General features: G+C 40.5%; 1 protein-coding gene across 2 annotated transcripts; it reads left to right on the top strand.

Annotated features, from left to right (window-relative positions):
• Positions 1-1,623: 1,623 nt before the first annotated feature.
• On the top strand, positions 1,624-23,265 carry ndufv1 (NADH:ubiquinone oxidoreductase core subunit V1). 2 transcript variants are annotated; one of them, XM_028812200.2, is made up of 11 exons: positions 1,624-1,697; positions 6,212-6,329; positions 6,425-6,507; positions 8,707-8,874; positions 9,106-9,289; positions 9,389-9,578; positions 11,569-11,781; positions 16,047-16,213; positions 17,613-17,694; positions 19,382-19,527; positions 23,032-23,265. In XM_028812200.2, the coding sequence occupies exons 1-11, from the start codon at positions 1,657-1,659 to the stop codon at positions 23,113-23,115; spliced, it is 1,476 nt and encodes a 491-aa protein (XP_028668033.1). In that variant the 5' UTR covers positions 1,624-1,656; the 3' UTR covers positions 23,116-23,265. The 2 variants fall into 2 exon arrangements, with proteins under 2 accessions (XP_028668033.1, XP_028668032.1); XM_028812199.1 differs by lacking the exon at positions 1,624-1,697 and adding an exon at positions 4,851-4,871.
• The last annotated feature ends 2,072 nt before the right edge of the window (positions 23,266-25,337 follow it).

The following is a 25,337-nucleotide window of genomic DNA, read 5'->3' as shown; positions in this document are numbered from 1 at the left end:
GTGCTTGGTGTGTGGGTGTGTTTGTGTGTGTCCTGCGGTGGGTTGGCACCCTGCCCAGGATTGTTTCCTGCCTTGTGCCCTGTGTTGGCTGGGATTGGCTCCAGCAGACCCCCGTGACCCTGTGTTCGGATTCAGCGGGTTGGAAAATGGATGGATGGATGGATTTTGGGACTTCTGAGTCTGCATGTCTGTCTAGAGTCAGACTGATCTTCCACACTGGATCTATTTATCAATGTTGCCTTAGAAAACTGAAATCATCTTTGAGTAAATGGCAGAAAAACTGTAGACTGCAGGGCACCCAGCTGCTAGTGAAAGTGCTTTGAACCAGCTCAACTCAGCCTCTCCAGAGCTGATGTCAATCTGTTCAGAATAGTTTAGTCCCACATTGTATTCTCTTATCTGGTTACCTGTGACTTTTTTTTTTTTTTTTTGTTATTTAATTTTTCTGCTTTGCATTACACATCTACGATATAACGACTCTTCTGATTGATATAACTGCAGCCACTATAGAGGAGGTGAGACCAGCAGGGGGTGCTTACATGGGTCTCTCAATGTCCCAGTTCAGTGGTGGGGACACTGTGCTGTAAAATGTGGTGCTGTCTTTCAGATGAGATGTAAAGATGAGGTTCTGACTCTCTGTGGTCATAAAAGATCTCTTGGTATCTTTCAAAAAGAGTAAAGTTTATCATGATATCCTGGCTCATCACGACCTTGTCCATTCTGGTCCTTAGTTATCCCCCTGTCTTTAATTGCATTTCCCTCTCAACCTTCACCACCTCATAGCTAATGTGTGCTGAGTGTACTGGCACAATGATGGCTGCTGTCACATCATCCAGGCAGAGTGGTGGCTCTGAGGCTAGGGATCTACACTAGCAATCGGAAGGTTGCCGGTTCAAATCCTGTAAATGCCAAAAAGGGACTCTTCTCTGTTGGGCCCTTGAGCAAGACCCTTAACCTGCAATTGCGGAGTGCTTTGAGTAGTGAGAAAAGCGACATATAAATGCAAAGAATTATTTTTATTATTATCAGTGGTGGTTGAACTGGTTCCGCTCTGTCTGTAGAAAGCATACTGAGTAGCGAGAAAAGCACTATATAAATGCAATGAATTATTTTGATTATTATTATTATTAATTCTGGCTTTCATGTGCAGTTAAACTTTCCTTCTTAACAGTAGCAACTACTTAGATAGATAGATAGATAGATAGATAGATACTTTATTAATCCCAAGGGGAAATTTGAAACATAACAAAACACCTTTTCTTTGTGTTTGGTATAATTAAATTACTTGCATCTAGCATTTTTCAAGTCAAGGTTATTTGTTTACAATTATATTTATTAATTTGCCAGATGGACTTGCATTCTAAAGTGAACCATGTTTTAGAAGTAATAATAAAAAAAAAACTCTTTCTTCCATTTCCCTCCGACAACCCCAACTCCATAATAGCCCTGGTTTCTCCCCCCAAAATGTGGGCGATTCCCCCCTGAACTGGCAACCCTGATATCAAGGGCGAGGACAGGACTTTTATTGAAATACTACCTGTGCAATATGGTCTCTTAGACAGCTTTCCGCCTTAAGACACGATACCCATATGACCACTCTAGCACTTGTATGTATTGATGGTCTTTGCCGCTGTAGAAGTGAAAACTGTACTGTTTATGGCACTTCCGTTATTCACTGGCGGCTTCCGGTTGGTGAGGTGAGTGAAGGTTGAGTGTAACCTTTTTTTTTTTTTTTTTGCCCTTTGATACTGTTATTTCATTAATGAATTAAAGACTTCAAAATAATTAAGTATGTATTTTCTCATTGGCGGTTATTTTTGTTTGTAGTGGTCGTTGCCTCTTGTAATTCTTTATATGTCGTTACTGTACGTGGACACTTAAATCTTAGCTGTTGTATTCATGTGTTAGCGTTGTGTAACTTAACGTAATATAAAGGGCAATGTCTGTACCTGCTTTAAATTATTGCCAAATTAACCAACACAATTTCTGATCGATTATGAAGTATTGCTATTGCTCGCCTTCTGCCCCGGCAACAGCTGTGAGTCTGAGCCGAGCTGCCCCATTTCAAGGTTGCTGGCAATCGTGAAGGAGAAGGAGGAGGACCGCAGCAAGAGCTTATGAAACACACTCGCTCATTGAGAGATTTTATGTAAGGATTCGGCTGCTGCTTCAGAGTTTTAGTCTCCACCCGGGTGAGGTGACGTGACGTGAGGTGATCTCTCATCTCTCAGAGGTTACGGAGAGTTCGGCAGGTATTTTCAAAGTAAATCTTTACTCGATCGATTCAACAAAATAAACGTTATACAGTATTGGGACTCCTCTTTTCGAACGATTAGTGTTAAGTACCTGAAGGCGTTTTGTTTGGGAAATCACAAAGATTCACGCACGGAGCAGGTTAGATGTTTCCTGAGTGCCTTTGGAATTTACGGGCACTAATGCTAGGATTTGCCAACAGGATGGCATTGTCTTTTATAATCATTCACTATTTTTTTCCCTCTACATTACAGTCCTGCTTGAACGTTTGTAACCCTTTCCAGGTGGATTAGTATTATTATAGGTGTTATTGAGATATTATATGAACTTGAACTCTTACTGAATCACTGGTCTACAAAAAATATTTTTTGTTTGCTTCTGTGAACTTCAGAGCAGCTCTTTATTAAGTTTTTTACACTGATTTCTTATATGAAATCGGAATTAAGCTAGCATGTCAGGTTTTGACACTTTTGAATGTCAATATAATATATCAACACAATATCTGGAGTTTGGACTCTGTCCCACTAAAATTGTTTTGATGTGTATATTCTGAAAACAAACCAGAAGACGATACCAGAAACACGTTAAAGTATATTTATGTCAATTTACCTCAATATAAAAGTGAGGTCAGTGTGCCCAAAAAAATGTTGGAGGCCCTCGCTTTTGTGCTTGTACTGCACATCCATCTCTCCTTGCAAGAACCAACAGCAGTCATCCATCATGCTCGGAGTGAATTTTTCCTGATATCCGTTTTCCATCACCTTTTATTTCTTGATGAAATCTTTCCCCATGCTCATCTCTGACATCGCTTAGATTTGGTGGAAAAAAGTCGAGATGAGAATGTAAAAAATGTGTCTTCAGAGACATTCTGGCTCCCGTAAGCTAATACAGTAATCCCTCGCTATATCACGCTTCGCCTTTCGCGGCTTCACTCCATCGCGGATTTTATATGTAAGCATATTTAAATATATATCGTGGATTTTTTGCTGGTTCACGGATTTCTGCGGATAATGGGTCTTTTAATTTCTGGTACATGCTTCCTCAGTTGGTTTGCCCAGTTGATTTCATACAAGGGACGCTATTGGCAGATGGCTGAGAAGCTACCCAACTTACTTTTCTCTCTCTCTTGCGCTGACTTTCTCTGATCCTGACGTAGGGGGTGTGAGCAGGGGGGCTGTTCGCACACCTAGACGATACGGACGCTCGTCTAAAAATGCTGAGATTATCTTCACGTTGCTACCTTCTGTGCAGCTGCTTCCTGAAGCGACATGCTGCACGGTGCTTCGCATACTTAAAAGCTCGAAGGGCACGTATTGATTTATGATTGAAAAACAAACTCTGTCTCTCTCTATCTCTCTCTCTCTCTCTCTTTCTCTGCTCCTGACGGAGGGGGTGTGAGCTGCCGCCTTCAACAGCTTTGTGTCGTGGTACTTCGCATACTTAAAAGCCAAACAGCCCTATTGATTTGTTTGCTTTTCTCTCTATCTCTGTGACAGTCACTGCTCCTGACACGCACTCCTTTGAAGAGGAAGATATGTTTGCATTCTTTTAATTGTGAGACGGAACTGTCATCTCTGTCTTGTCATGGAGCACAGTTTAAACTTTTGAAAAAGAGACAAGTGTTTGTTTGCAGTGTTTGAATAATGTTCCTGTCTCTCTACAACCTCCTGTATTTCTGCGCAAATCTGTGACCCAAGCATGACAATATAAAAATAACCATATAAACATATGGTTTTTACTTCGCGGATTTTCTTATTTTGCGGGTGGCTCTGGAACGCAACCCCCGCGATGGAGGAGGGATTACTGTATACTTTCAGCAGGTTCTCCACAATTTCAGTATAATTCTCTGTGCTTGTCAAGAAAATTCTGGACAACCTGCAAAAATGATGGTGTTGATTCAGTTGGCTTCAGTTTCTTTTTGAACTTATCATCAAGCATCAGTTCACATATTTCAGGGTCAACAAAAACACCTTCCTTAATTTTGGCTTCAACTTTTCTCGAGACCAAACTTATTTCTTAAATGCTGAAACGCATCGCCTTTACTGTCCAGTCACCCTAGTTGTCCAAGACCTGGAACATCATAACTAAAAAACGGGATGTGCTGCTGGGCGAAAACGGTTTTCAGATTTGGAGTCAGCAAGTGAAGTTTGTTAAAGTACAGGTGAAAGAATCCCAGTAGCAAAATGCTTGTTGACCAGTGATATTTTCAGTTCAGTACTCTTCACTAAGTGCAGGGTCAAAGCGCTGCAACAAGTTCACATATAAAATGCTCATGTATGTATACATGAGCAGAAATTTTGGCACTCCTGCACTTCTCCCAGAATATTGTTTATTTCTTTTGCTTGCATTGGAAGAATACGAAAAAAAGCACATAGAAAAAAAACAGTAAAATCTGATATCATTCCACAGAGAACTCTTGAAATGGATTGGACAAAATTATTGGCACCCTTGGCTTAATATTTGGTTGCACACCATTTGGAATCAATAACTGAAATCAGTCACTTCCTCTAACCATGAATGAGTTTTTTGTTGACCTCTCTACTGAAATTTTGGACCTCTTATGTGTTCCAGGTGTCACCTGCTGCACTTGAGTCCCAATCGAGGTGGTCTGACATGTGGTGGGTGCGGTAACAGTGCATACTCCCAACCTCCTCCATTTTTTGCCAACTGCTCCAGGTTTTTCAGATTTGAAGGGTGCTTTCCCTCAACTGCTGTTTTGAGATCTTTCCACTGGTTTTACTAAGGGATTTAGATCTGGATTCATTGCTGGCCACTTCAGAACACTCCATCCCTTTCTCTTAAACCATTTATGGGTCCTTTTTGAAATATGGATCATTGTAATTCTATCTTTGATGGACACCCAGCATTCTGATTCTGGGTGCTACATCATACACATTGTATTACTTCTTTTCTGTACAAATGACTAACAAACAGATGCAGTAAGCAGAGCTAATTAGCAGCTCTAATCAGGGTATGCTAGACTGAAGTATTGACTCTTCAGCTTTAGACCAAGGGGACATCTCTTATATTAGGAGGCAGATCGTTCCACAGCTTTGGTGCCCTAAAACTAAAAGCACTGAATATGAGTTTTGTTTCCAGAGGAAGCCATGGCTGTCCAAAAGAAACACTGCTGCACATCTCAAGTTTGCAAAAGACCAAAGGAATATTCCACAGCAGTTGTAGGACAGTCTCCTCTGCAGGAAATGAGACAAAAGTTGAACTGTATGGCAGAAAGTGCAACTCCATGTTTGGAGGAAAAGAAGCCAGTTGTGAAGCCTTAGTGGAAGGAGCAGTATGGTGTGGGATGGCTTTTCTGCTTATGGGTCTGGAATGCTTGCCATCATAGAAGGAACTACGAATTCAGAATTGTTTTAAGAAATTTGACACGAGATTGTTAGGTTAGTGGGCTCTCACCTGACGTGTAATAGAAGCTGGGTGTGACAGAGAACGGGCCCGTTACCAAAGCCCAGGAGTAGATCGACAACAGAAGACAACTAGTGTTTTTGGGTAGCCAAGTCAGAGTCCAGCCCAATGGAGATTTTGTGACCTAACCTGAAGGGAGTTGTTCTTATAAGAAACCTCAAAAGAGTCAATGAAGTTAAACAGAAGGAGGAACGTTCTAAAATTCCTCGTAACTGTTGTGAAAGCATGATCAGTGGTTACAGGAAACATGGTAGAGGGTACTGTAGCTAAAAGGGGTCCTACCAGTTACTTAAGACAAGTTCTCACCTAACATTTCTGAATATTTCGATAACATGTTCAGTTTCGCTGAGAAGCAGTCCACTTGTTTGTGTTATCAGTTTAAGCAGCTTGTGTTTGTCGATGATTATGGCTTAGCTGAAGATCAGACTATGTTGTTAGGATTAATTACTTCAGGAATCCAGAGGTACACAAATGTTTTCTTTGCAAAATGTTAGATGTTTCTAATGTTTGGTGTTTTCCGTTCTCTTCTGTTTAGCTGTAGAGTGATGTATGCCACCTGCCGAATCTTTGTGAGCGGTGGGTGCAGGTCCCACCTCTCTTCAGCTTTCTGCAGCCCAGTTGTGACTCGATTTAGTAGCTCTGCTGCCCAACAGGTATAAAACGCCACCTTTTTTTACCTTCTACATCGTTTAGACATTTTTTACAGCACTGCTTTAATTCTGTGTCGTTTGACCCTGTTTTTATTAAGGAAACACCAAAGAAGACTAAATATGGCCCATTGAAAGATCAGGACCGAATATTTACTAATCTTTACGGACGACATGACTGGAGGTGAGATCATCTTAATAATACTGGGCAAAATGTATACATCAGTACAGCTGAAATCATTTCCAGCAGTCACAACTTAGTGTTTTTAAGTTTTGTTTTAATGTACCATTTTGAAATGAACAGTTACTTAACTTAGCAGGAGAAGATTTTTTTTCTTAAAATGATTTTATTCAACTTGACTTCTCTGTCTGTTTGTTTGTCTGGGTCAGATCCTGCAACTGATTTTTAAACCCACTTTTGGCAAAGCGAATTCCTTCAAATTTTGCGTACGTGTTCAGTATCGATGACAATACAATAATCCGTCAAAACCAATGCAGTTATGTAACAAATTTTGCAGTAATTAATGGTTATGTGATTCTAATTAACGCACACACAACAATGATGAAGAGAGAACAGAGTGAGATAGAGGAGCATGCAAGTGAGAGATGCGTCAGATTGCCTCCACTTGCCTCTTCCAGTGAATGGAGTGGGTAGATATGCGTGCCGACTTTACTTGTTTACTCTTGTGAAGGAGTAGCCTTGATGATCACGGTGAAGAAGTTTTACCGTAAACTTGCTGTTCTGTCATTGATATTTTTTTTTTTGGAGTGACCGAGCGCTAATCTCATAAGAGCCTGAACAGAAAAGCAGAGACCAAAATATAATTCTTTTTAGAATTCAAATAATTCTGCAAAGAAGATACAGTATATTATGTAATACTTATGAAGAAGCTTCCCGTTCATGAAAAATGACTAAAGAAAAAGAATTTGTAAAATACTCAAACTAAAAATTAAAAAATAAAATACATAAAAAAATTCAGTAAAACGATTTTATTTACTTTAGTTATAAATGCACTAAAAAGCAAAAAATACATTTTTCTTTAACCACAATTTTTGTGGTTATATGTGACTAAATAAAATCGTGGGGCGCACATAAATTAATTGATTCAAACAATTTTTGAAACTTGTTTAGCATGGTGGGGAATTACAGTGTTGTTTTTTTATTTTTATATCTTATGATGAAAGTAGCTATTCTATTAATTGATTGATACTGATCGTAAAAATAAAATATGTAGTATGTGCAAGGATAAGGCAGTCATCCATCCATCCATCCTCTTCCGCTTATCCAAAGTCGAGTTGCAGGGGTAGCAGCTTGAGCAGAGATGCCCAGACTTCCCTCTCCCCGGCCACTTCTTCTAGCTCTTCCAGGAGAATTCCGAGGCGTTCCCAGGCCAGCCGGGAGACATAGTCCCTCCAGCATGTCCTGGGTCTTCCCCGGGGCCTCCTCCCGGTTAGACGTGCCCGGAACACCTCACCAGGGAGGCGTCCAGGAGGCATCCTGATCAGATGCCCGAGCCACCTCATCTGACTCCTCTCGATGCGGAGGAGCAGCGGCTCTACTCTGAGCCCCTCCCGGATGACTGAGCTTCTCATCCTATCTTTAAGGGAAAGCCCAGACACCTTGCGGAGGAAACTCATTTCAGCCGCTTGTATTCGCGATCTCGTTCTTTCGGTCACTACCTATAGCTCATGACCATAGGTGAGGTTAGGAACATAGATCGACTGGTAAATTGAGAGCTTCGCGTTGCGGCTCAGCTCCTTTTTCACCACGACAGACCGATGCAGAGCCCGCATTACTGCAGATACCGCACCGATCCGCCTGTCGATCTCACGCTCCATTCTTCCCTCGTGAACAAGACCCCAAGATACTTGAACTCCTCCACTTGGGGCAGGATCTCGCTACCAACCCTGAGAGGGCACTCCACCCTTTTCCAGCTGAGGACCATGGTCTCGGATTTGGAGGTGCTGATTCCCATATAAGGCAGTCAGTGTGATAGAAAATGATGTAAAAGACGGGGATAATTGGAGATGGATGATCCCTAAATTGGAGCAGCTGAAAGAAGACGTGCAAGAGTAGCCTTTGAAAATAACTGTCACAACATCAAATATGAGTGGAGAAGATCAAAACGATGTTAATTCAGGTTTGTTTTTTAAACTTCATCAGTAACAGTTGGAGTGTAATTTGAGAGAGATGTTAGAGACGAGTACATTGCTCTTTTAAGCATAACTTCAGAAATGGAGCTGGTGAATGTTGCCACTCACATTAATCCATGTGTCCCAACAGGCAAATACCATGAGTGTTTGTTTGTATTTCTTTTATAAGGCAGCAGCAGAATGTGGCTTTTTTTTATCATTGTCAAAGTACAATGTGCATCTCTTTCAGGCTTAAGGGTGCAATCGCCAGAGGTGACTGGTACAAGACAAAGGAGATACTGCTCAAGGGGGCAGACTGGATCTTGAATGAGATCAAGATTTCTGGCTTGCGTGGGCGAGGAGGTGCTGGCTTTCCTACAGGCATGAAATGGGGTTTCATGAACAAACCCAGTGACAGGTGAGGCGTAAAAATAAGAACAATGATGTGAATGCCTTAGAAAATATTTACAAGGTGTGGTGAAGAAAAGTAATTCTGCTGGTACTTTTTTTTTTTCATGTAGTCATTTATTTTTAAATGCACTGTTTTTTTTTAAATAATATTATGGGGAGGGCTATGACTTTTTCAGACTTCTTTAGAAGTCAGTGTGTAATTTCAGCTTTCCTTACTTTTTTTTAACATTTTTTTCAGACCCAAATACTTGGTAGTGAATGCAGATGAGGGTGAACCAGGCACTTGCAAAGACAGGGAAATAATGCGGCACGACCCACACAAGTTAGTGGAGGGGTGCCTTGTGGCTGGGCGATCGATGGGAGCACGAGCTGCCTACATCTACATTCGAGGCGAGTTCTACAATGAGGCTTCAAATTTGCAGGTTAGTGTGTCTTTTTCAGTTTAACTGCTGCCCACCTCACTTGTTTTGTGTTAGCTAAATACCTAGCACTCATTACAGAATTTCCTAAATATGTCGTAGATGGCAATCAAAGAAGCGTACACTGCTGGGCTGATAGGCCGCAATGCCTGTGGGTCAGGCTATGACTTTGATGTATATGTGGTGCGTGGCGCCGGAGCGTACATCTGTGGTGAAGAGACGGCACTCATTGAGTCTATTGAAGGAAAGCAAGGCAAACCAAGACTCAAACCACCATTTCCTGCTGATGTAGGTCAGTGGAAAAATAAAATGGTATGGAAGGGTAGACAAAAATGTAAGATGATAAAGCTTATATAAATTGTATACTAATTTCATAATAAATAAAATGAGACCTTTTGCTTTTTTGCTATGTGTTCCAGAAATGGAAGCATGCATGGATATATACAGTGGTGTGAAAAACTATTTGCCCCCTTCCTGATTTCTTATTCTTTTGCATGTTTGTCACACAAAATGTTTCTGATCATCAAACACATTTAACCATTAGTCAAATATAACACAAACACAAAATGCAGTTTGTAAATGGTGGTTTTTATTATTTAGGGAGAAAAAAAAATCCAAACCTACATGGCCCTGTGTGAAAAAGTAATTGCCCCCTGAACCTAATAACTGGTTGGGCCACCCTTAGCAGCAATAACTGCAATCAAACGTTTGCGATAACTTGCAATGAGTCTTTTACAGCGCTCTGGAGGAATTTTGGCCCACTCATCTTTGCAAAATTGTTGTAATTCAGCTTTATTTGAGGGTTTTCTAGCATGAACCGCCTTTTTAAGGTCATGCCATAGCATCTCAATTGGATTCAGGTCAGGACTTTGACTAGGCCACTCCAAAGTCTTCATTTTGTTTTTCTTCAGCCATTCAGAGGTGGATTTGCTGGTGTGTTTTGGGTCATTGTCCTGTTGCAGCACCCAAGATCGCTTCAGCTTGAGTTGACGAACAGATGGCCGGACATTCTCCTTCAGGATTTTTTGTTAGACAGTAGAATTCATGGTTCCATCTATCACAGCAAGCCTTCCAGGTCCTGAAGCAGCAAAACAACCCCAGACCATCACACTACCACCACCATATTTTACTGTTGGTATGATGTTCTTTTTCTGAAATGCTGTGTTCCTTTTACGCCAGATGTAACGGGACATTTGCCTTCCAAAAAGTTAAACTTTTGTCTCATCAGTCCACAAGGTATTTTCCCAAAAGTCTTGGCAATCATTGAGATGTTTCTTAGCAAAATTGAGACGAGCCCTAATGTTCTTTTTGCTTAACAGTGGTTTGCGTCTTGGAAATCTGCCATGCAGGCCGTTTTTGCCCAGTCTCTTTCTTATGGTGGAGTCGTGAACACTGACCTTAATTGAGGCAAGTGAGGCCTGCAGTTCTTTAGACGTTGTCCTGGGGTCTTTTGTGACCTCTCGGATGAGTCGTCTCTGCGCTCTTGGGGTAATTTTGGTCGGCCGGCCACTCCTGGGAAGGTTCACCACTGTTCCATGTTTTTGCCATTTGTGGATAATGGCTCTCACTGTGGTTCGCTGGAGTCCCAAAGCTTTAGAAATGGCTTTATAACCTTTACCAGACTGATAGATCTCAATTACTGCTGTTCTCATTTGTTCCTGAATTTCTTTGGATTTTGGCATGATGTCTAGCTTTTGAGGTGCTTTTGGTCTACTTCTCTGTGTCAGGCAGCTCCTATTTAAGTGATTTCTTGATTGAAACAGGTGTGGCAGTAATCAGGCCTGGGGGTGGCTACGGAAATTGAACTCAGGTGTGATACACCACAGTTAGGTTATTTTTTAACAAGGGGGAAATTACTTTTTCACACAGGGCCATGTAGGTTTGGATTTTTTTTCTCCCTAAATAATTAAAACCATCATTTAAAAACTGCATTTTGTGTTTACTTGTGTTATATTTGACTAATGGTTAAATGTGTTTGATGATCAGAAACATTTTGTGTGACAAACATGCAAAAGAATAAGAAATCAGGAAGGGGGCAAATAGTTTTTCACACCACTGTAAGTACTTGTTTTGTCAGATAAAAGATGTCAACCTTTTTTTTTTTTATTTGTTGCTATGCTGTTCTTCAAAAGGAATTTATTTTATAAGTAAATTTGATGGATGAATCACAAAACTAAGCAGTCAAATGGAAAAAAAAATAAGAACCACAAAAACAAGTGCTACATTCCTCGAGTGAGCATTGTGCATAAATGTCCTATAATAAAATCTTGTCTTTTCAACAGGAGTTTTTGGTTGCCCAACTACTGTTGCCAATGTGGAGACCGTTTCTGTATCACCCTCAATTTGTCGCCGAGGTGGCACCTGGTTTGCCGGATTTGGCAGAGAAAGGAATTCTGGCACTAAACTTTTCAATATTTCTGGACATGTTGTTAACCCGTGTACAGTGGAAGAAGAGATGTCAGTACCACTTAAAGAGCTGATAGAGAGACATGCGGGTAAGGTTATATTTCAGGGATCTTACTTGTAAATGAAACGCATTCTTTCACAAAACTTATTATTGCACCCGAAAGAAGTGCACTGGTTTTTATTGACGCTTGTGTATAGAACAGCTGACACGTGTTTAATAAATAATCGCATATCCAAACTATAGATGTTTTGGTTTGGAATAGGGATATGAATATGAGTTATTGTTATTGGTTGAAACTTTAATGTTTGGCATTTGATAGGGCTATATTTACTGGAAACATAGAAGTGGCTTGCAACACATTCAACCAATCACAGTACAACTGCTGTACCAAAGATGCATTGGTCTATGGAGGGCATGAATCAGTCTGCTGTTTATTTCCTAAAACATTCTAAATGTGTCCTTCAGGAAATTGGGAAGGGTGCTGGCATCATATGTCTTAATAGGAGACAGAAGCTGTGTATGGTTAGACCTAATCCTGTTAAAAAATGGCATAAGGCAGCTTACACGAAAGAGAGTCCTCTCTATACTATTAAACTTTTTCTTATCAAATCAGCAGATGTGACCGGCAGTCATATATGATTGTGTCTGACAGGAACTGCTCGGGTTATATCTACCATTTGAGGTCATTTGTTAAATTGTTTTGCTGTTTCCATAAACTCTGTGTGCCAGTCAGCTGGTTGACTATCCCTAGAAGAATTGAGTGTTGGCCAGTGTCCATTCACTGCAATGCTGGTGACTAAAGTGTAAAAAACATACCAGATGCTATTGGGTGCTGCGAAAGGTCTGTGGAGGATGTCATGAGTGAAGACCCACAGATGAGCTCGCTGCCATTGGTATTGCTTGTCAAATCTTCTAGACGTTTTAAGATTGACTTATCAGTTCTCCCGTGGTGTTGCTTTGAGATTCGTGGATTCCTTCCAATATTGTTAAACACTTCTGTGGAACCATCATCATTGCTGTTGCATATTTGAGTTTAACATACCATGATACATCAGAATGAGTTCCCAACTTCACAAAGACAATTAATTTGGTCCTTGAGAGGAACACTAGTACGCACACGTGTGCACATCGCAGAATAAATTGAATTGTGTTGCTTGAATGTGTTGTGGAGGCATACTTGGGGTGGAATAGTGGAAGTAGAAGTGTCGATGACAGAACGGCATCTCTTTTTAATGCTGAACTTGATGAGCAACCCTTTATTAACAGCCATGAGAGAGAAGCAAAGCAGATTATTTGTGTACCAGGCTTGGTACTTTCTCATACCAGTCTCTAATGCACATTGGTCCAGTGTTTCAAGGGGTAACTTTTCTGTCACAGTGTGTGTGTTCCTTTTATTTGTATTTAAACCCTAGAATAGTTTTTGGTGGTCATTTTGAAATCCCTGTGTAGTGAAATATAAACAAAGCCAAAATGTCAACTACATTTATACTAATTGTGTGTTACATATTGATGGATGTTTTATTTTTCCCAGTATACATTTTTTTTTGTTGTTTATTAATTTGTATTGTAATCATTCCATACAAGTAGATCAATTTATAACCAAACAAAATTGAAGACAAATTAAACCCCACCCCTGAGAGGGAGAGCTTAGCCAAATGAGAATTACTTAGGGCTTTTTAATAAGGCAACAATAAATAAAAGAAAGGGAGAAATAAATATATAGGTAAATAAGAGATGGAGAAGGGAATTAAATGCGGTAATAGTTATTTCTCTTATTCTAAAATAATATTGATTAGATCCTGCCAGGTTTTGAAAAAATTTTGTACAGATCCTCTAACTGAGAATTTGATTTTTTCCAATTTCAAATAATATAAAACATCGGTTTCCCACTGACTTATCAGAGGAGAATTGGGATTCTTCCAATTTAACAAAATAAGTCTGCGTGCCAAGAGTGTAGTGAATGCAATCACCGTTTGCTTGTCCTTCTCCACTTTAAGTCCATCTGGAAGAACACCGAACACAGCTGTTAATGGGTTAGGAGGGATTGTGACCCCAAGGCTGTCTGAAAGGCACTTAAAAATTTTGGTCCAAAATGATGTTAGTTTGGTGCAGGCCCAGAACATGTGACCCAGTGAGGCTGGGACTTGGTTGCAGCGTTCGCAGGTTGGATCTTGCCCTGGAAACATTTTGGACAGTTTTAAGCGAGACAGATGAGCTCGATATATGATTTTTAGTTGAATAATTCTATGCTTTGCGCATATGGAGCTCGAGTGAATTCTCTGCTTTGCTACCTTCCACTCCTTTTCTGATATATTGATTAAGAGTTCTTCTTCCCAATGTCCTCTTGGATCTTTGAAAGGTAGGGACTCTAATAGGATTTTATATAATGTGGAAATGCTGTTTAATTCCTAGAAATTGAGCAGTATTTTTTCCAGCATTGTGGAGGGTGCGAGGTGGGGAAAATCGGGCAGTTTCTGTTTAACAAAATTTCTAATTTGAAGATAGTGAAAGAAATGTGTAGCTGGGAGGTTGAATTTTGAATGTAATTGTTCAAAAGATGCAAATATGTTGTCTATATAAAGATCTCTGAGCATTTTAATCCCAAAACTTTTCCAGATATTAAAAACTGGATATGTTTGCGAGCGTTGAAAGAGGTGGTTCTCTTGCAGAGGTGCCGCAGATAAAAGATTTTCCATCTTAAAATGCTTTCTAAGTTGGCTCCATATTCTGAGTGAGTAAAGCACAATTGGGTTATTAGTATATTTGCGATAACTTGCATTTATTGGAGCGCAGACCAGGGAGTATAAATAAGTACTACAGGATTTTACTTCTATTGTGGACTAAGCCTGTGTGTGTTCATTTATTTGTGTCCAGGTTTTTATGGCTTGTATGTTTGCTGCCCAGTAATAAAGCTGAAAATTAGGTAAAGTTCCCATTATACATTTTGACATTGGTACACAAACAAAAAGCCAAAAGAGGTCTGCAAGTGACAGAAACATAACAGTAAATCAAAATGGGTTTATTTTTCAGCATGAAATGAAGTTTCAAGACGTCTGAAAGGTTTTAGCTGTAGAGTTCTCCCATGAGTGCTGTTAAAGCAAACCTAGTCAAAGGCTAATTCTAGCAAAGTCAGTGAATAGTGTAAATATTCAAAAACAATGGCAGTTTTACTTTTACATTGCTTTCTTGATATTATTACACGAATTCTAACACTGAATAGACCCACAAACTCGCAAGCTATCAATCAATGAAGTAGAAATCGTAAGGGCCAAGAAGCATAAACTGACATACAAATAAAGGATGCTAATCTCTAACTGAGAGTGGTCATCAACACTGCTTTCTGTTGACTTGATACTTTCTCCGTTTTTCCTTTACTAGCTGTCCCCCGCGGCTCAACCCGTGTAGTAGTGAAACGGGACAAACTTTAAAGATCAAAAAACAAACGGGTATTGCTAACTAAGTGGAGGCAAGATACACTCCAAAATGCAGAGGTAGACCGACTCGAACGGAGGCAGGCGTGTGAGTGAGGAGGGCCCTGTCCGGCTCCCTACTCCTGATGTCATGCTTCCCCCTCCCCTCAGCCCATAGCCTCTGTCTTGGATTAGTGCGAATATATCGCTCCTGCAAGTGAACTATGATTCTTTGTACAGTGAGAGAAGTCACCAAATTAACGGGAATGTTCAAGGAAATTGTAGAAAAATAACAGATTTAAATCCATTAAGTAGTTCTCTCGTTTGCTAGCTAAGCGCTAGGTAAGGTATGCCCTGAGGCTGGAGCGTGAATGAGGAGGGCTGCGTCTCTCTCTCTCGGATTTGCGCAAATATATCAGTACCGCGAGCAAACTATGATACTTCGCACGATGACAGAAGTCGCAAAATCAACCGGAATGTTCAAGCAAATTATAGAAAAAAAACCCGATCTAAATCCGTTAAGTAGTTCTCTCGTTCGCTAGCTAAGTGGAAGATATGCCCCGAGGCTGGCGCATGAGTGCGGAGGGCCTTGGCCCACTGCGCCTGTCTCGGATTCACGCAAATAAATCGGTACCGCAAGTGAACTGTGATACTTACTGTCATGAGAGAGGTTGCAGAATCAACCGGAATGTTCAAGCAAAGTATAGAAGAAAACTCGATCTAAATCCGTTAAGTACTTCTCTCGTGGAAAGCAGACAGACGTTGGATTTTATATAGAGAGATTATGTAAGCTGCTTGGCAACGTAGTAGATGGCACTTCATGGCCCAGTGCCGCTCAGAGGTCACTACTCTAACATGATAGCCCATTGCTTTTTGTACTTGTAGAAATGGTTGTTTGAAAACTCAAATCTCTGTGACTTTCTCGTATGTTTTGCCTTCCCAGGTGGTGTGATTGGTGGCTGGGATAACCTTTTGGCTGTGATTCCTGGAGGTTCTTCTACCCCACTCATTCCAAAGTCTGTATGCGAAGATGTCATGATGGACTTTGATGCACTTATCCAAGCTCAGACCGGATTGGGAACTGCAGCTCTCATTGTTATGGACAAATCGGTAAATATATACTTTTTAATAAAGCAGCATTGATGAAATTTTAAAATGTTGATTCAAATAAAATATAGTCATTACTAGCTGCTAGTAAGAGTACCTTTAATTTGGGCAAACCTGTAATCAGAAATCACTTAAACGTTTATGTGAAATTGAATGGCATAGTGGCGCAAGACCGATTCCTAGCCTAGTCGCAGTGAATGTAGAGTTTTGCGTACTCTCTTCGTATTGTATTTCTTTTTTTTTTTTTTTTTCTTGTTTGTGTGATTTTTCTTTTGGATCATTAATGTTTTTATGTTAAACAGGCCTACATTGGCCTTGTACATTTAATTATGTATGCCCGGTTACTGACTGGCACCATGTGACACTATAATTGGATGGAGAATATTTAATAAATGGAGAAAAGAAAAGAAGAAGCGGGCCGCTAGGGTGGAGAAAAGAAGAGCTGCTCAGGAAGCAGCAAGCGCATCAACCTCTGAGCAAACGAACAGTAAACGTACAGAGAGAGAGGATGAAAACTAGGAATGCTCAACTCAATAGTGCGCTGTTACTGGTATATAATATTTTTGGTTTTGCTATCAGACATGCCTAATCAATAATCACCAGTACTCCAGAGTCAGAAAACCCTAATGTTAACCATAGTGTTAAGGATGTTTTATGAAAACTAAACTTGAGACACTTGAGTGTTCAGAAAAAAGCAAATGGTTGGGTGACTGATCAACAACAATTTATTTTCTTGTGTACCCCAAAAATTACACAAGGAATACCGCAATGGGCTTTAACAGACCCTGTTTTTTGACAGCCCCCCAGTCTTGACTCCTTAAGATGACCAAAAATATATAGGGGAAGAAATTTTGGGAAAGTCAATTCAGACAGAGAGAGAGAGAGAGCCCCTTTCAGGTAGGTTGGGCGTGCAGTAGGTATCAAAAAATGGGGGTAAATACAACACATAAACCAAAGCACAAGTAATCCTCTTCACAGAGCTATATGGCCAATCTGTCTGTCATGGCCACCTCCGAAATACAATACAACAGTCACACTACTTTTGTTCTTTCACAGCTCTCCTCACAAAGCGCAGAGCACCACAAAAACTCTCAAGACAAAATGCATGAATAGATTAATTAAATACAGAACTATCACAGTTAAGGATACTGGTTTGTTCAAATACATCAAAAACCAAGTAGGAACTAATTAACAAAATTAATAAACTGACGTGTATTGCAATGCCAGTTAAACATTATCAGATGTGTGCAATTTGATTGGTCCGTCAATGGAGCAGGGCTGTGGAGGTCTGCTGCTGGGTGTAGGATCTTTCCCTTCATCCCTTTTCATTTTATACTGAAAGTGGAGCTATGAGCTGATATGTTGTGTCTGTAACCTAATCACTTTTTGGTATCTTTCACAGACAGATATTGTGAAAGCAATTGCTCGCCTCATTGAATTCTACAAACATGAGAGCTGTGGACAGTGCACACCCTGTAGGGAAGGTAAAAATAAACATTATATGCTATTTGAACCTTTCACTTTGTTTTTTTTTTTGTTTGGCCATACACCATTTCTGTGTGGGGAATATTTACTGAAACAAAACAAGAATTGTAACCTAGTAGCAGTTTGACATTCTCCCAGCCTCCATTAGCCACCAGTATATGTCAAATGACCACACTATTGAAACTGAAGACTCTTAACTCTCATTCCATAACAGTCCTGCTTTACACAGAATTATAAAGTAATGGCTTAGCCTGATGAGTAGAGAGGTGCACTAAATCAGCCATTGCATTGGTATGCACCGATAATGAAGTCAAAGCAATTTATTGTAATTGTGCCCAGTGACAAGAGTGCAGAGGATTACACATTAAGTCCAGGCCATAGGTGTAGTCGTTTATCATCATGAATGCCAGTCACAGCAAACCAGCAGCACTTGTTCCGTTTGGCTGAGTTATAGTAAACAATCATACTAAAAGTTTATTTTGAAGTGCAAAAGGGTGGACATGGAAAAATACACTGCCCATCTTTGAGTGAAAAAATATGCTGTATTCACTGCAGCTTGCTTCTTCTTTATAATTTGGGGTGTATTTGAAAAAGCTTATTTACTAAATTATGACACTCTGAAAATAAAATCCAATAGTCAAATGTTCATCGAGGCTTTAAATGTTTTCCTCTGAAATAAAACAGTTATAATGTATGCAACCGGAAAATGCAATCTGTGGCTTGAATTTATTTTTTGGTTTTCTGCAACACTGTTAATGTGGTGTTTTTGACTCTGTGACTTATACTGAAATAAAATACCTCTAAAAAATATCGATTAGTCATGAACAGTTGGAGCACACTTCATGCAAGGTATTCATTCTGGATTTTATCTAAATAATGTAGACATTAACGGCTCAAATTTAGATGTTATTTGGACTGTGGGGAATTCAAAAGTTACTTGTACAAAACATACACTTTTGTAAGCAGTGGTGTTTTAACTGCAATCCTGAATCAAATAGACTGATATATAGTGGAATGATACTGTTGTTATTGATCACTTTTCTTTCTTCCTGAAATGTAGTAATGTAGTGATTGTTCACAATTAGCTACTTGTGTTATAATGACTGTATTGCTTTGCAACACATTTATTTATACAGCACATTTTCATTAGCAAATGAAAGCAGCTATACAGTGATGCAGAAGAGCTCAAATAATAGGAAGTCATTGCCTTGGATTGGCTTCTTAATTCAATACAGCTCAGTAGAGTGGAGTCTGTCTTGGGGGACCTCCATTGTGTGGCAAGCTCAGGTGAAAATGAGGCGCCTCCTTCCAGGGACGTCTGTTTTTTATAGGACTCCAGCCAAAAATGTGGGGTCAGTTGCATGCATTGCGTGTCTTCTCTGTACTGTGGATGAGAAAAGAGACGATACTGTTACTGACAGCTCCCCCTCTCGTCCCGGAGCATAGTTGCATGTGTCCTTTAGAACTGACATTTTAAAGTCAATTCTAAAGGACACATGTAACCAGTGTAACTATGCTAAGAGTGGAGAGATGTGCTTATGTGTTCATTTTTTCGGTTAACATTCTTGCATAATTTTTAACTAGCTGCAGCTCATTTGCCATTTTTTCCCCCGTATATCTGAGAAAAGATGCTAAGATACATGAAGCAATTCTTACTTTCTGATTGTTTCTTGCTTTCATCATCAGGCGTTGATTGGATGAACAAAATGATGTGGCGCTTTGTACGTGGTGATGCCCGAGTTGCAGAGATTGATATGATCTGGGAAATCAGTAAGCAGATTGAAGGCCATACCATTTGTGCTCTGGGAGATGGAGCAGCTTGGCCAGTTCAGGTAATGTGCATGAAAGTGGCCTCAAAAATTTGACTTTGAAAAGGAAATATGTATAGTCCATCTGAATGAGGGGAAAAAAAGATTCTTTCAACAAAACTATGGGGCTCTGCCCCCTGCTCGCTTCACTTGCCAACCCCTGTGTGGGCCCTACACGCTCGACATTTCCCGGATCTGCCACTTGCGACAAATCGTGCTGTGCTTTTGGATAAACACGAATATCAATTCTGTCTTTGTTATCTCCGTCTTTCGAAACTATTATCGCTGACAATTCGTCACATTTTGGTTTATTATATATGTGAGCGTGATCTTTCAGATTCATATAGAAATCCAAGAAAACTTCTTTGTCCATGTTTTTCAGATAAATTTCGTGTAAAGTGTGATACTTTTGAACGTATGGATTTGTATCCATTATTGGCTGTTGAATTTCTAATACATCTGATTGTTTAACTCTTTTGATTCTATGTTACATCGCTTCTCCATGATCATAAATATAAACCTGACCAAATTGTGGTTTCTTTGAAATTAAACTTGTCGTAGCTTTAATTGTGTCGGGACCACAAATTCTTATAGCGTATGGTCCTGAATCGTGTAAATCTACATTTTGAGCACTGAACGATGCGAACACGAACAGATTATTATAGATTCAGATATTTTGCCTGTAGTGTTTTTTGGATTTCACTTTCATCAAATGACAAATTTTTGAATTCACGCAGATACGCCTCTTCATTGGGAAGAAACACTACTTTTCCCTGATGACAACAAAAATTAAAGATCTACAAGTCTCCGACTTAAACTTAAAGCCAAACATTATCTACATACTGTACTTCTGTCATATCACCTATGTTCATATATTTGTTCTCTTTTCGCTGTTCCGTTATTTCACCAAGTAATAATTTCCATTTGTTAGCGCTAATGTGATCTTTACTATCAGTTTTTTGAGACTTTTGAATTTTAGTACTTTCATAATCTCTAACCTGCTCTGCATGTGTATCGCGCCAACGTTTTTGAACCTCTTTACGACGTTCTACTTTGTCTTTTACTCTTTGTCTTTTAATTTCCGTCCCTGCTTGGACCTGTTAGGTTTTCAATTCATCTCTTGGCACAAAGTCTCATCTTACAGGACTTGAAATTATCTCTCTGAAAAAGTCTCGTCTCGTCCTAAGATTTTTTTATATAATAGAGAGATATTCCATATAGCGAATTCAATTTTTCTGTGAATTGATAGAATATAAATTAACATGAATAAATGTTCCATTAGACAATGATTCAAAATAGGGAGATTATCACTGCGATTTTTTTACAAACTACCTTTTCTGATTTCCAGTCATACCCCATACATACCGGACTATTGTACTTCTGTTACTGCATTTTGATTTTATGTTAATGTTTTTCTCAATGCTACATTTGATAACATGGTTATGGTTAAAGTGTATACTTTTTGTCAAAAAAAGTGCCAACATATCATATATATATTCCTTTTTATATATCTGATAAACCTGAGTCTGTACTTGAAGGACTGCACTGTGCTACTTTCAGCACTAACGCTAGACAACTTGTTCCATGTGTGCACATTTTTCACCATGAAAAAATATTTTTGCAAATTTGACTCTGCCATCTTTTCCTCTGTATCCTCAGTGAAGAACAGATTTATTGTCATATGTACCCATTCATATTTACATGTCTCCCACTGACAAGTGAATGTGTTACGATACCAACAACAGACAGTGAACACACCACCAGACATTGTGGCCATGAAACACTTGCTGCAGTTGACAGGTGACCTTTGGGTAAAAACCGGTCCCTGAATTTTATGATGATTGTGTTAATGGATCTAAGCCGTGTGCTAGAACGGAGAAGTACATCTGTCATTTTCTCTCATAATCTGTGTATGTGCTGGGTGACTCCTTCGTCATGTGACACTAGAGGGCTCTGTTGCTCCTCAAACCCGATGGACAAATGCTCAAGACACCAGGTAAAAGCATCAAAAGGATTTTGTATTCCTTCTATTCAAATAGTGATGCCTTGAAGCACCTTCGCCATCATACAAAAACAGTAATAAACATACAATAAGTCTCCTCCTCTCCTCCCATCAGCTCTGTCACACTCCCACCCAACTCTGGCTCGCTTTCTGTGTCTCCACCAGTCCTTTATATAGTCCTTCACCCAGAAGTGCTTCTCCTCTTCTGTTCACATGACTTGTCAACACTTCCGGGACAGATGGAGGATCACATTTTTGTTCAGCCCGGAAGTACTTCTGTCCTTCCGTCCCCATGACTTGGGAGTACTATATTGAAAACCGAAATCCCTTTGTCTTTTGACTGCTCCTCCTGGTGGCACCCACAGCATCTAGCAGGGCTGTGTATCCGAACTCCATGTCCCATCGTGCCAGGGTACCACTGCACTCCATGGAAGCTGCCATCTAGTGTTTTGGGAGAAGCAGTGTCGGCAAGTCGCTGCCTTCCCCCATCCTTCTATTCCAGGGGCATCCCGACCGGGCTGAGCTGCCGGCCGTCCATCACAGTCATAATTATTATACGAGATAATATAAAAGCTCTTCTGTAGATTTTTCTTCTGTGCTGTTTTTGCATCTTCATAATATATACATTCACCACTACTGCAGACACTTTAATATAATACAAGGGTAGGGCAGTAAAAGTAAGAAGAAAATCGGCACCGTCAATGGATACACGTTTTACCAGCAGTATGCACTTTTGATGTGCTGAGTGTCCAGAGGAGCAACAGATAAGGGCAGCATCATGTAAAGTTGCAGGGGTGCAACTCCATATGGGCAGAACTGAAGGTACAAGACAGAAAACAACCCTAGACAGGTAACCAATCTATGGCAGGGTTCACATTGGACCAGTTCAGATCTGCCCGTTAACGTAACATGCACATTTTTAGGGTGTTGGAAGAAATCCCACACAGAGTGCCTAGGCCGAGGATTTGTACCCTGGACTCTGAAGCTGCAATATCAGATTTAACCAGTTCACCATGGTGCAAACTCCAGCGTCTTAAGGCCTTGCTGACTCCTTGTTAACTCATCTTTACTAAGTTTATTTAATAACCTCTCCTGTTAAATTAGCAGTGCTTAAATGTTGTCCTCAAGGTGTGTTTAGTCGTTCAAGTCTTTGTAACACATTGCTCTCAGTAATCTACAAGAGTATTTAATATGTCCTGAATATAATAAGTAGCCACTCATATGTTGCTGAGCTCTTGTCTAGTGAAACTATCTGACAAATAAGAGTAAAATGTTTTTGCCATTTTATTATATTTTATTTCTGTAGCGATATTCTTAATACACTTCATCTCCTCCTTAACCTGCCCCCGAAATCATGTTTTTGAGTATGCTTTTGTTTTCCCGTTGCATCCCATGCCCTGTGACTACCATTATAAAATGGCAGGACTATGACTGTGTATTTTTTACATTCAGCAGTCCTATGTGTTTAAATGTTTGTGACTATTAAGGATTTAATTTGCTAAACTGAAATCTTTTCCTTCCCGTAGGGTCTCATCCGACACTTTCGACCAGAGCTAGAAAGCCGAATTCAGAGCTTTCAGCAGCAGGTGCAAAACCAGGCCAGAGCTTGATGTAGGCATGAAACAGGATCTCCGCTTCCCTCGGATTCATTCTACTGCGGGGCTGTAAATCTAAACTTCTGTTTTGTAAGCCTAAAAACTGCAAATTCTGTTTTGCTTTTGTGTGGTGTTGTAATATAATTAAATGTGTTACAAATTTCAGCAGGTCATGGTAGCTTATTCCATGTCGTTTTATGATTAAGAATAACACAGGTCTCTGCCGGTAGGTGTAAGGCTCAACAAACACGACCACAAACTGTTTAGTTTCACGCCTTCTTCAGAAATCTCCCACCTGAAGACAGGATTATACTGCTGCTGCTCATTTTCGTTTAGATAGATAGATAGATAGATAGATAGATAGATAGATAGATAGATAGATACTTTATTAATCCCAAGAGGAAATTCACATACTCCAGCAGCAACATACTGATAAAAAACAATATTAAATTAAAGAGTGATAACAGTGCAGGTATACAGACAGACAGTAACTTTGTATAATGTTAACGTTTACCCCCCCCGGTGGAATTGAAGAGTCGCATAGTTTGGGGGAGGAACGATCTCCTCAGTCTGTCAGTGGAGCAGGACAGTAACAGCAGTCTGTCGCTGAAGCTGCTCCTCTGTCTGGAGATGATCCTGTTCAATGGATGCAGTGGATTCTCCATGATTGACAGGAGTCTGCTCAGCGCCTGTCGCTCCGCCACAGATGTCAAACTGTCCAGCTCCATGCCTACAATAGAGCCTGCCTTCCTCACCAGTTTGTCCTGGCATGAGGTGTCCCTCTTCTTTATGCTGCCTCCCCAGTACACCATCGCGTAGAAGATGGCGCTCGCCACAACCGTCTGGTAGAACATCTGCAGCATCTTATTGCAGATGTTGAAGGACGCCAGCCTTCTAAGGAAGTATAATCGTCTCTGTCCTTTCTTACACAGAGCATCAGTATTGGCAGTCCAGTCCAATTTATCATCCAGCTGCACTCCCAGGTGTTTATAGGTCTGCACCCTCTGCACACAGTCACCTCTGATAATCACGGGGGTCCGTGAGGGGCCTGGTCCTCCTAAAATCCACCACCAGCTCCTTGGATTTGCTGGTGTTCAAGTGTAGGTGGTTTGAGTCGCACCACTTAACAAAGTCCTTGATTAGGTTCCTATACTCCTCCTCCTGCCCACTCCTGATGCAGCCCACGATAGCAGTGTCGTCAGCGAACTTTTGCATGTGGCAGGACTCTGAGTTGTATTGGAAGTCCGATGTATATAGGCTGAACAGGACCGGAGAAAGTATAGTCCCCTGCGGCGCTCCTGTGTTGCTGACCACAATGTCAGACCTGCAGTTCCCGAGACGCACATACTGAGGTCTGTCTGTAAGATAGTCCACGATCCATGCCACCAGGTATGAATCTACTCCCATCTCTGTCAGCTTGTCCCTAAGGAGCAGAGGTTGGATGGTGTTGAAGGTGCTAGAGAAGTCCAGAAACATAATTCTTACAGCACCACTGCCTCTGTCCAAGTGGGAGAGGGATTGGTGTAGCATATAGATGATGGCATCCTCCGCTCCCACCTTCTCCTGGTATGCGAACTGCAGAGGGTCGAGTGCGTGGCGGACCTGTGGCCTCAGGTGGTGAAGCAGAAGCTGCTCCATCGTCTTCATCACGTGACGTCAGAACAACAGGCCGGAAGTCATTCATCTCACTAGGATGTGATAACTTAAGGACTCGGGTGATACAAGATGTTTTTCAAAGCCTTGGGACTCTCCCCTGTTCTTTATTCTTAAAGTCCACTTGCAGAGCCTGCAGTAGATGGCAAAGTGTAAAAGTCCTATCTGTTAACAAAAATTGAGATTTACAGTTAAAAGGACACAGAGGTTTGTGTGTTGAATCTGTACTGCTCATTCAGAATGTTTTCAGGCCCCTTCACTTCCTGCACACTTGATTGTGTTGTAGATTGAATTGTAAATGGAGACATTTTCAATTTGTGTCCATCAATAACCCCTAATGTTTTCGAAAAGGTTGCAAATTTATTAAAAATCAAAAGCTGAAATCTCTCATTCATGTAAGCATTCAGACTCTTAGTTCATTACCTTGTAGACGCCCCTTTAGCAGCAGTTCCAGCTTTGAGTCCTCGTGGGTAAGTCTCTATAACTTTTGCACACCTGGATTTGGGCAGTTTACCCCCATTCTTCCAGGCTGACCCTCTCAGGCTCCGGTAGATTGGATGGGAAGCGTCTGTAAACTGCCATCT

Source organism: Erpetoichthys calabaricus, chromosome 10 (genome assembly GCF_900747795.2).
Source record: "Erpetoichthys calabaricus chromosome 10, fErpCal1.3, whole genome shotgun sequence".
NCBI classification, from domain to species: Eukaryota; Metazoa; Chordata; class Cladistia; order Polypteriformes; family Polypteridae; genus Erpetoichthys; species Erpetoichthys calabaricus.
The sequence above is the reverse complement of the archived record's forward strand: the minus strand, read 5'-3'. Positions and strand labels throughout refer to the sequence as shown.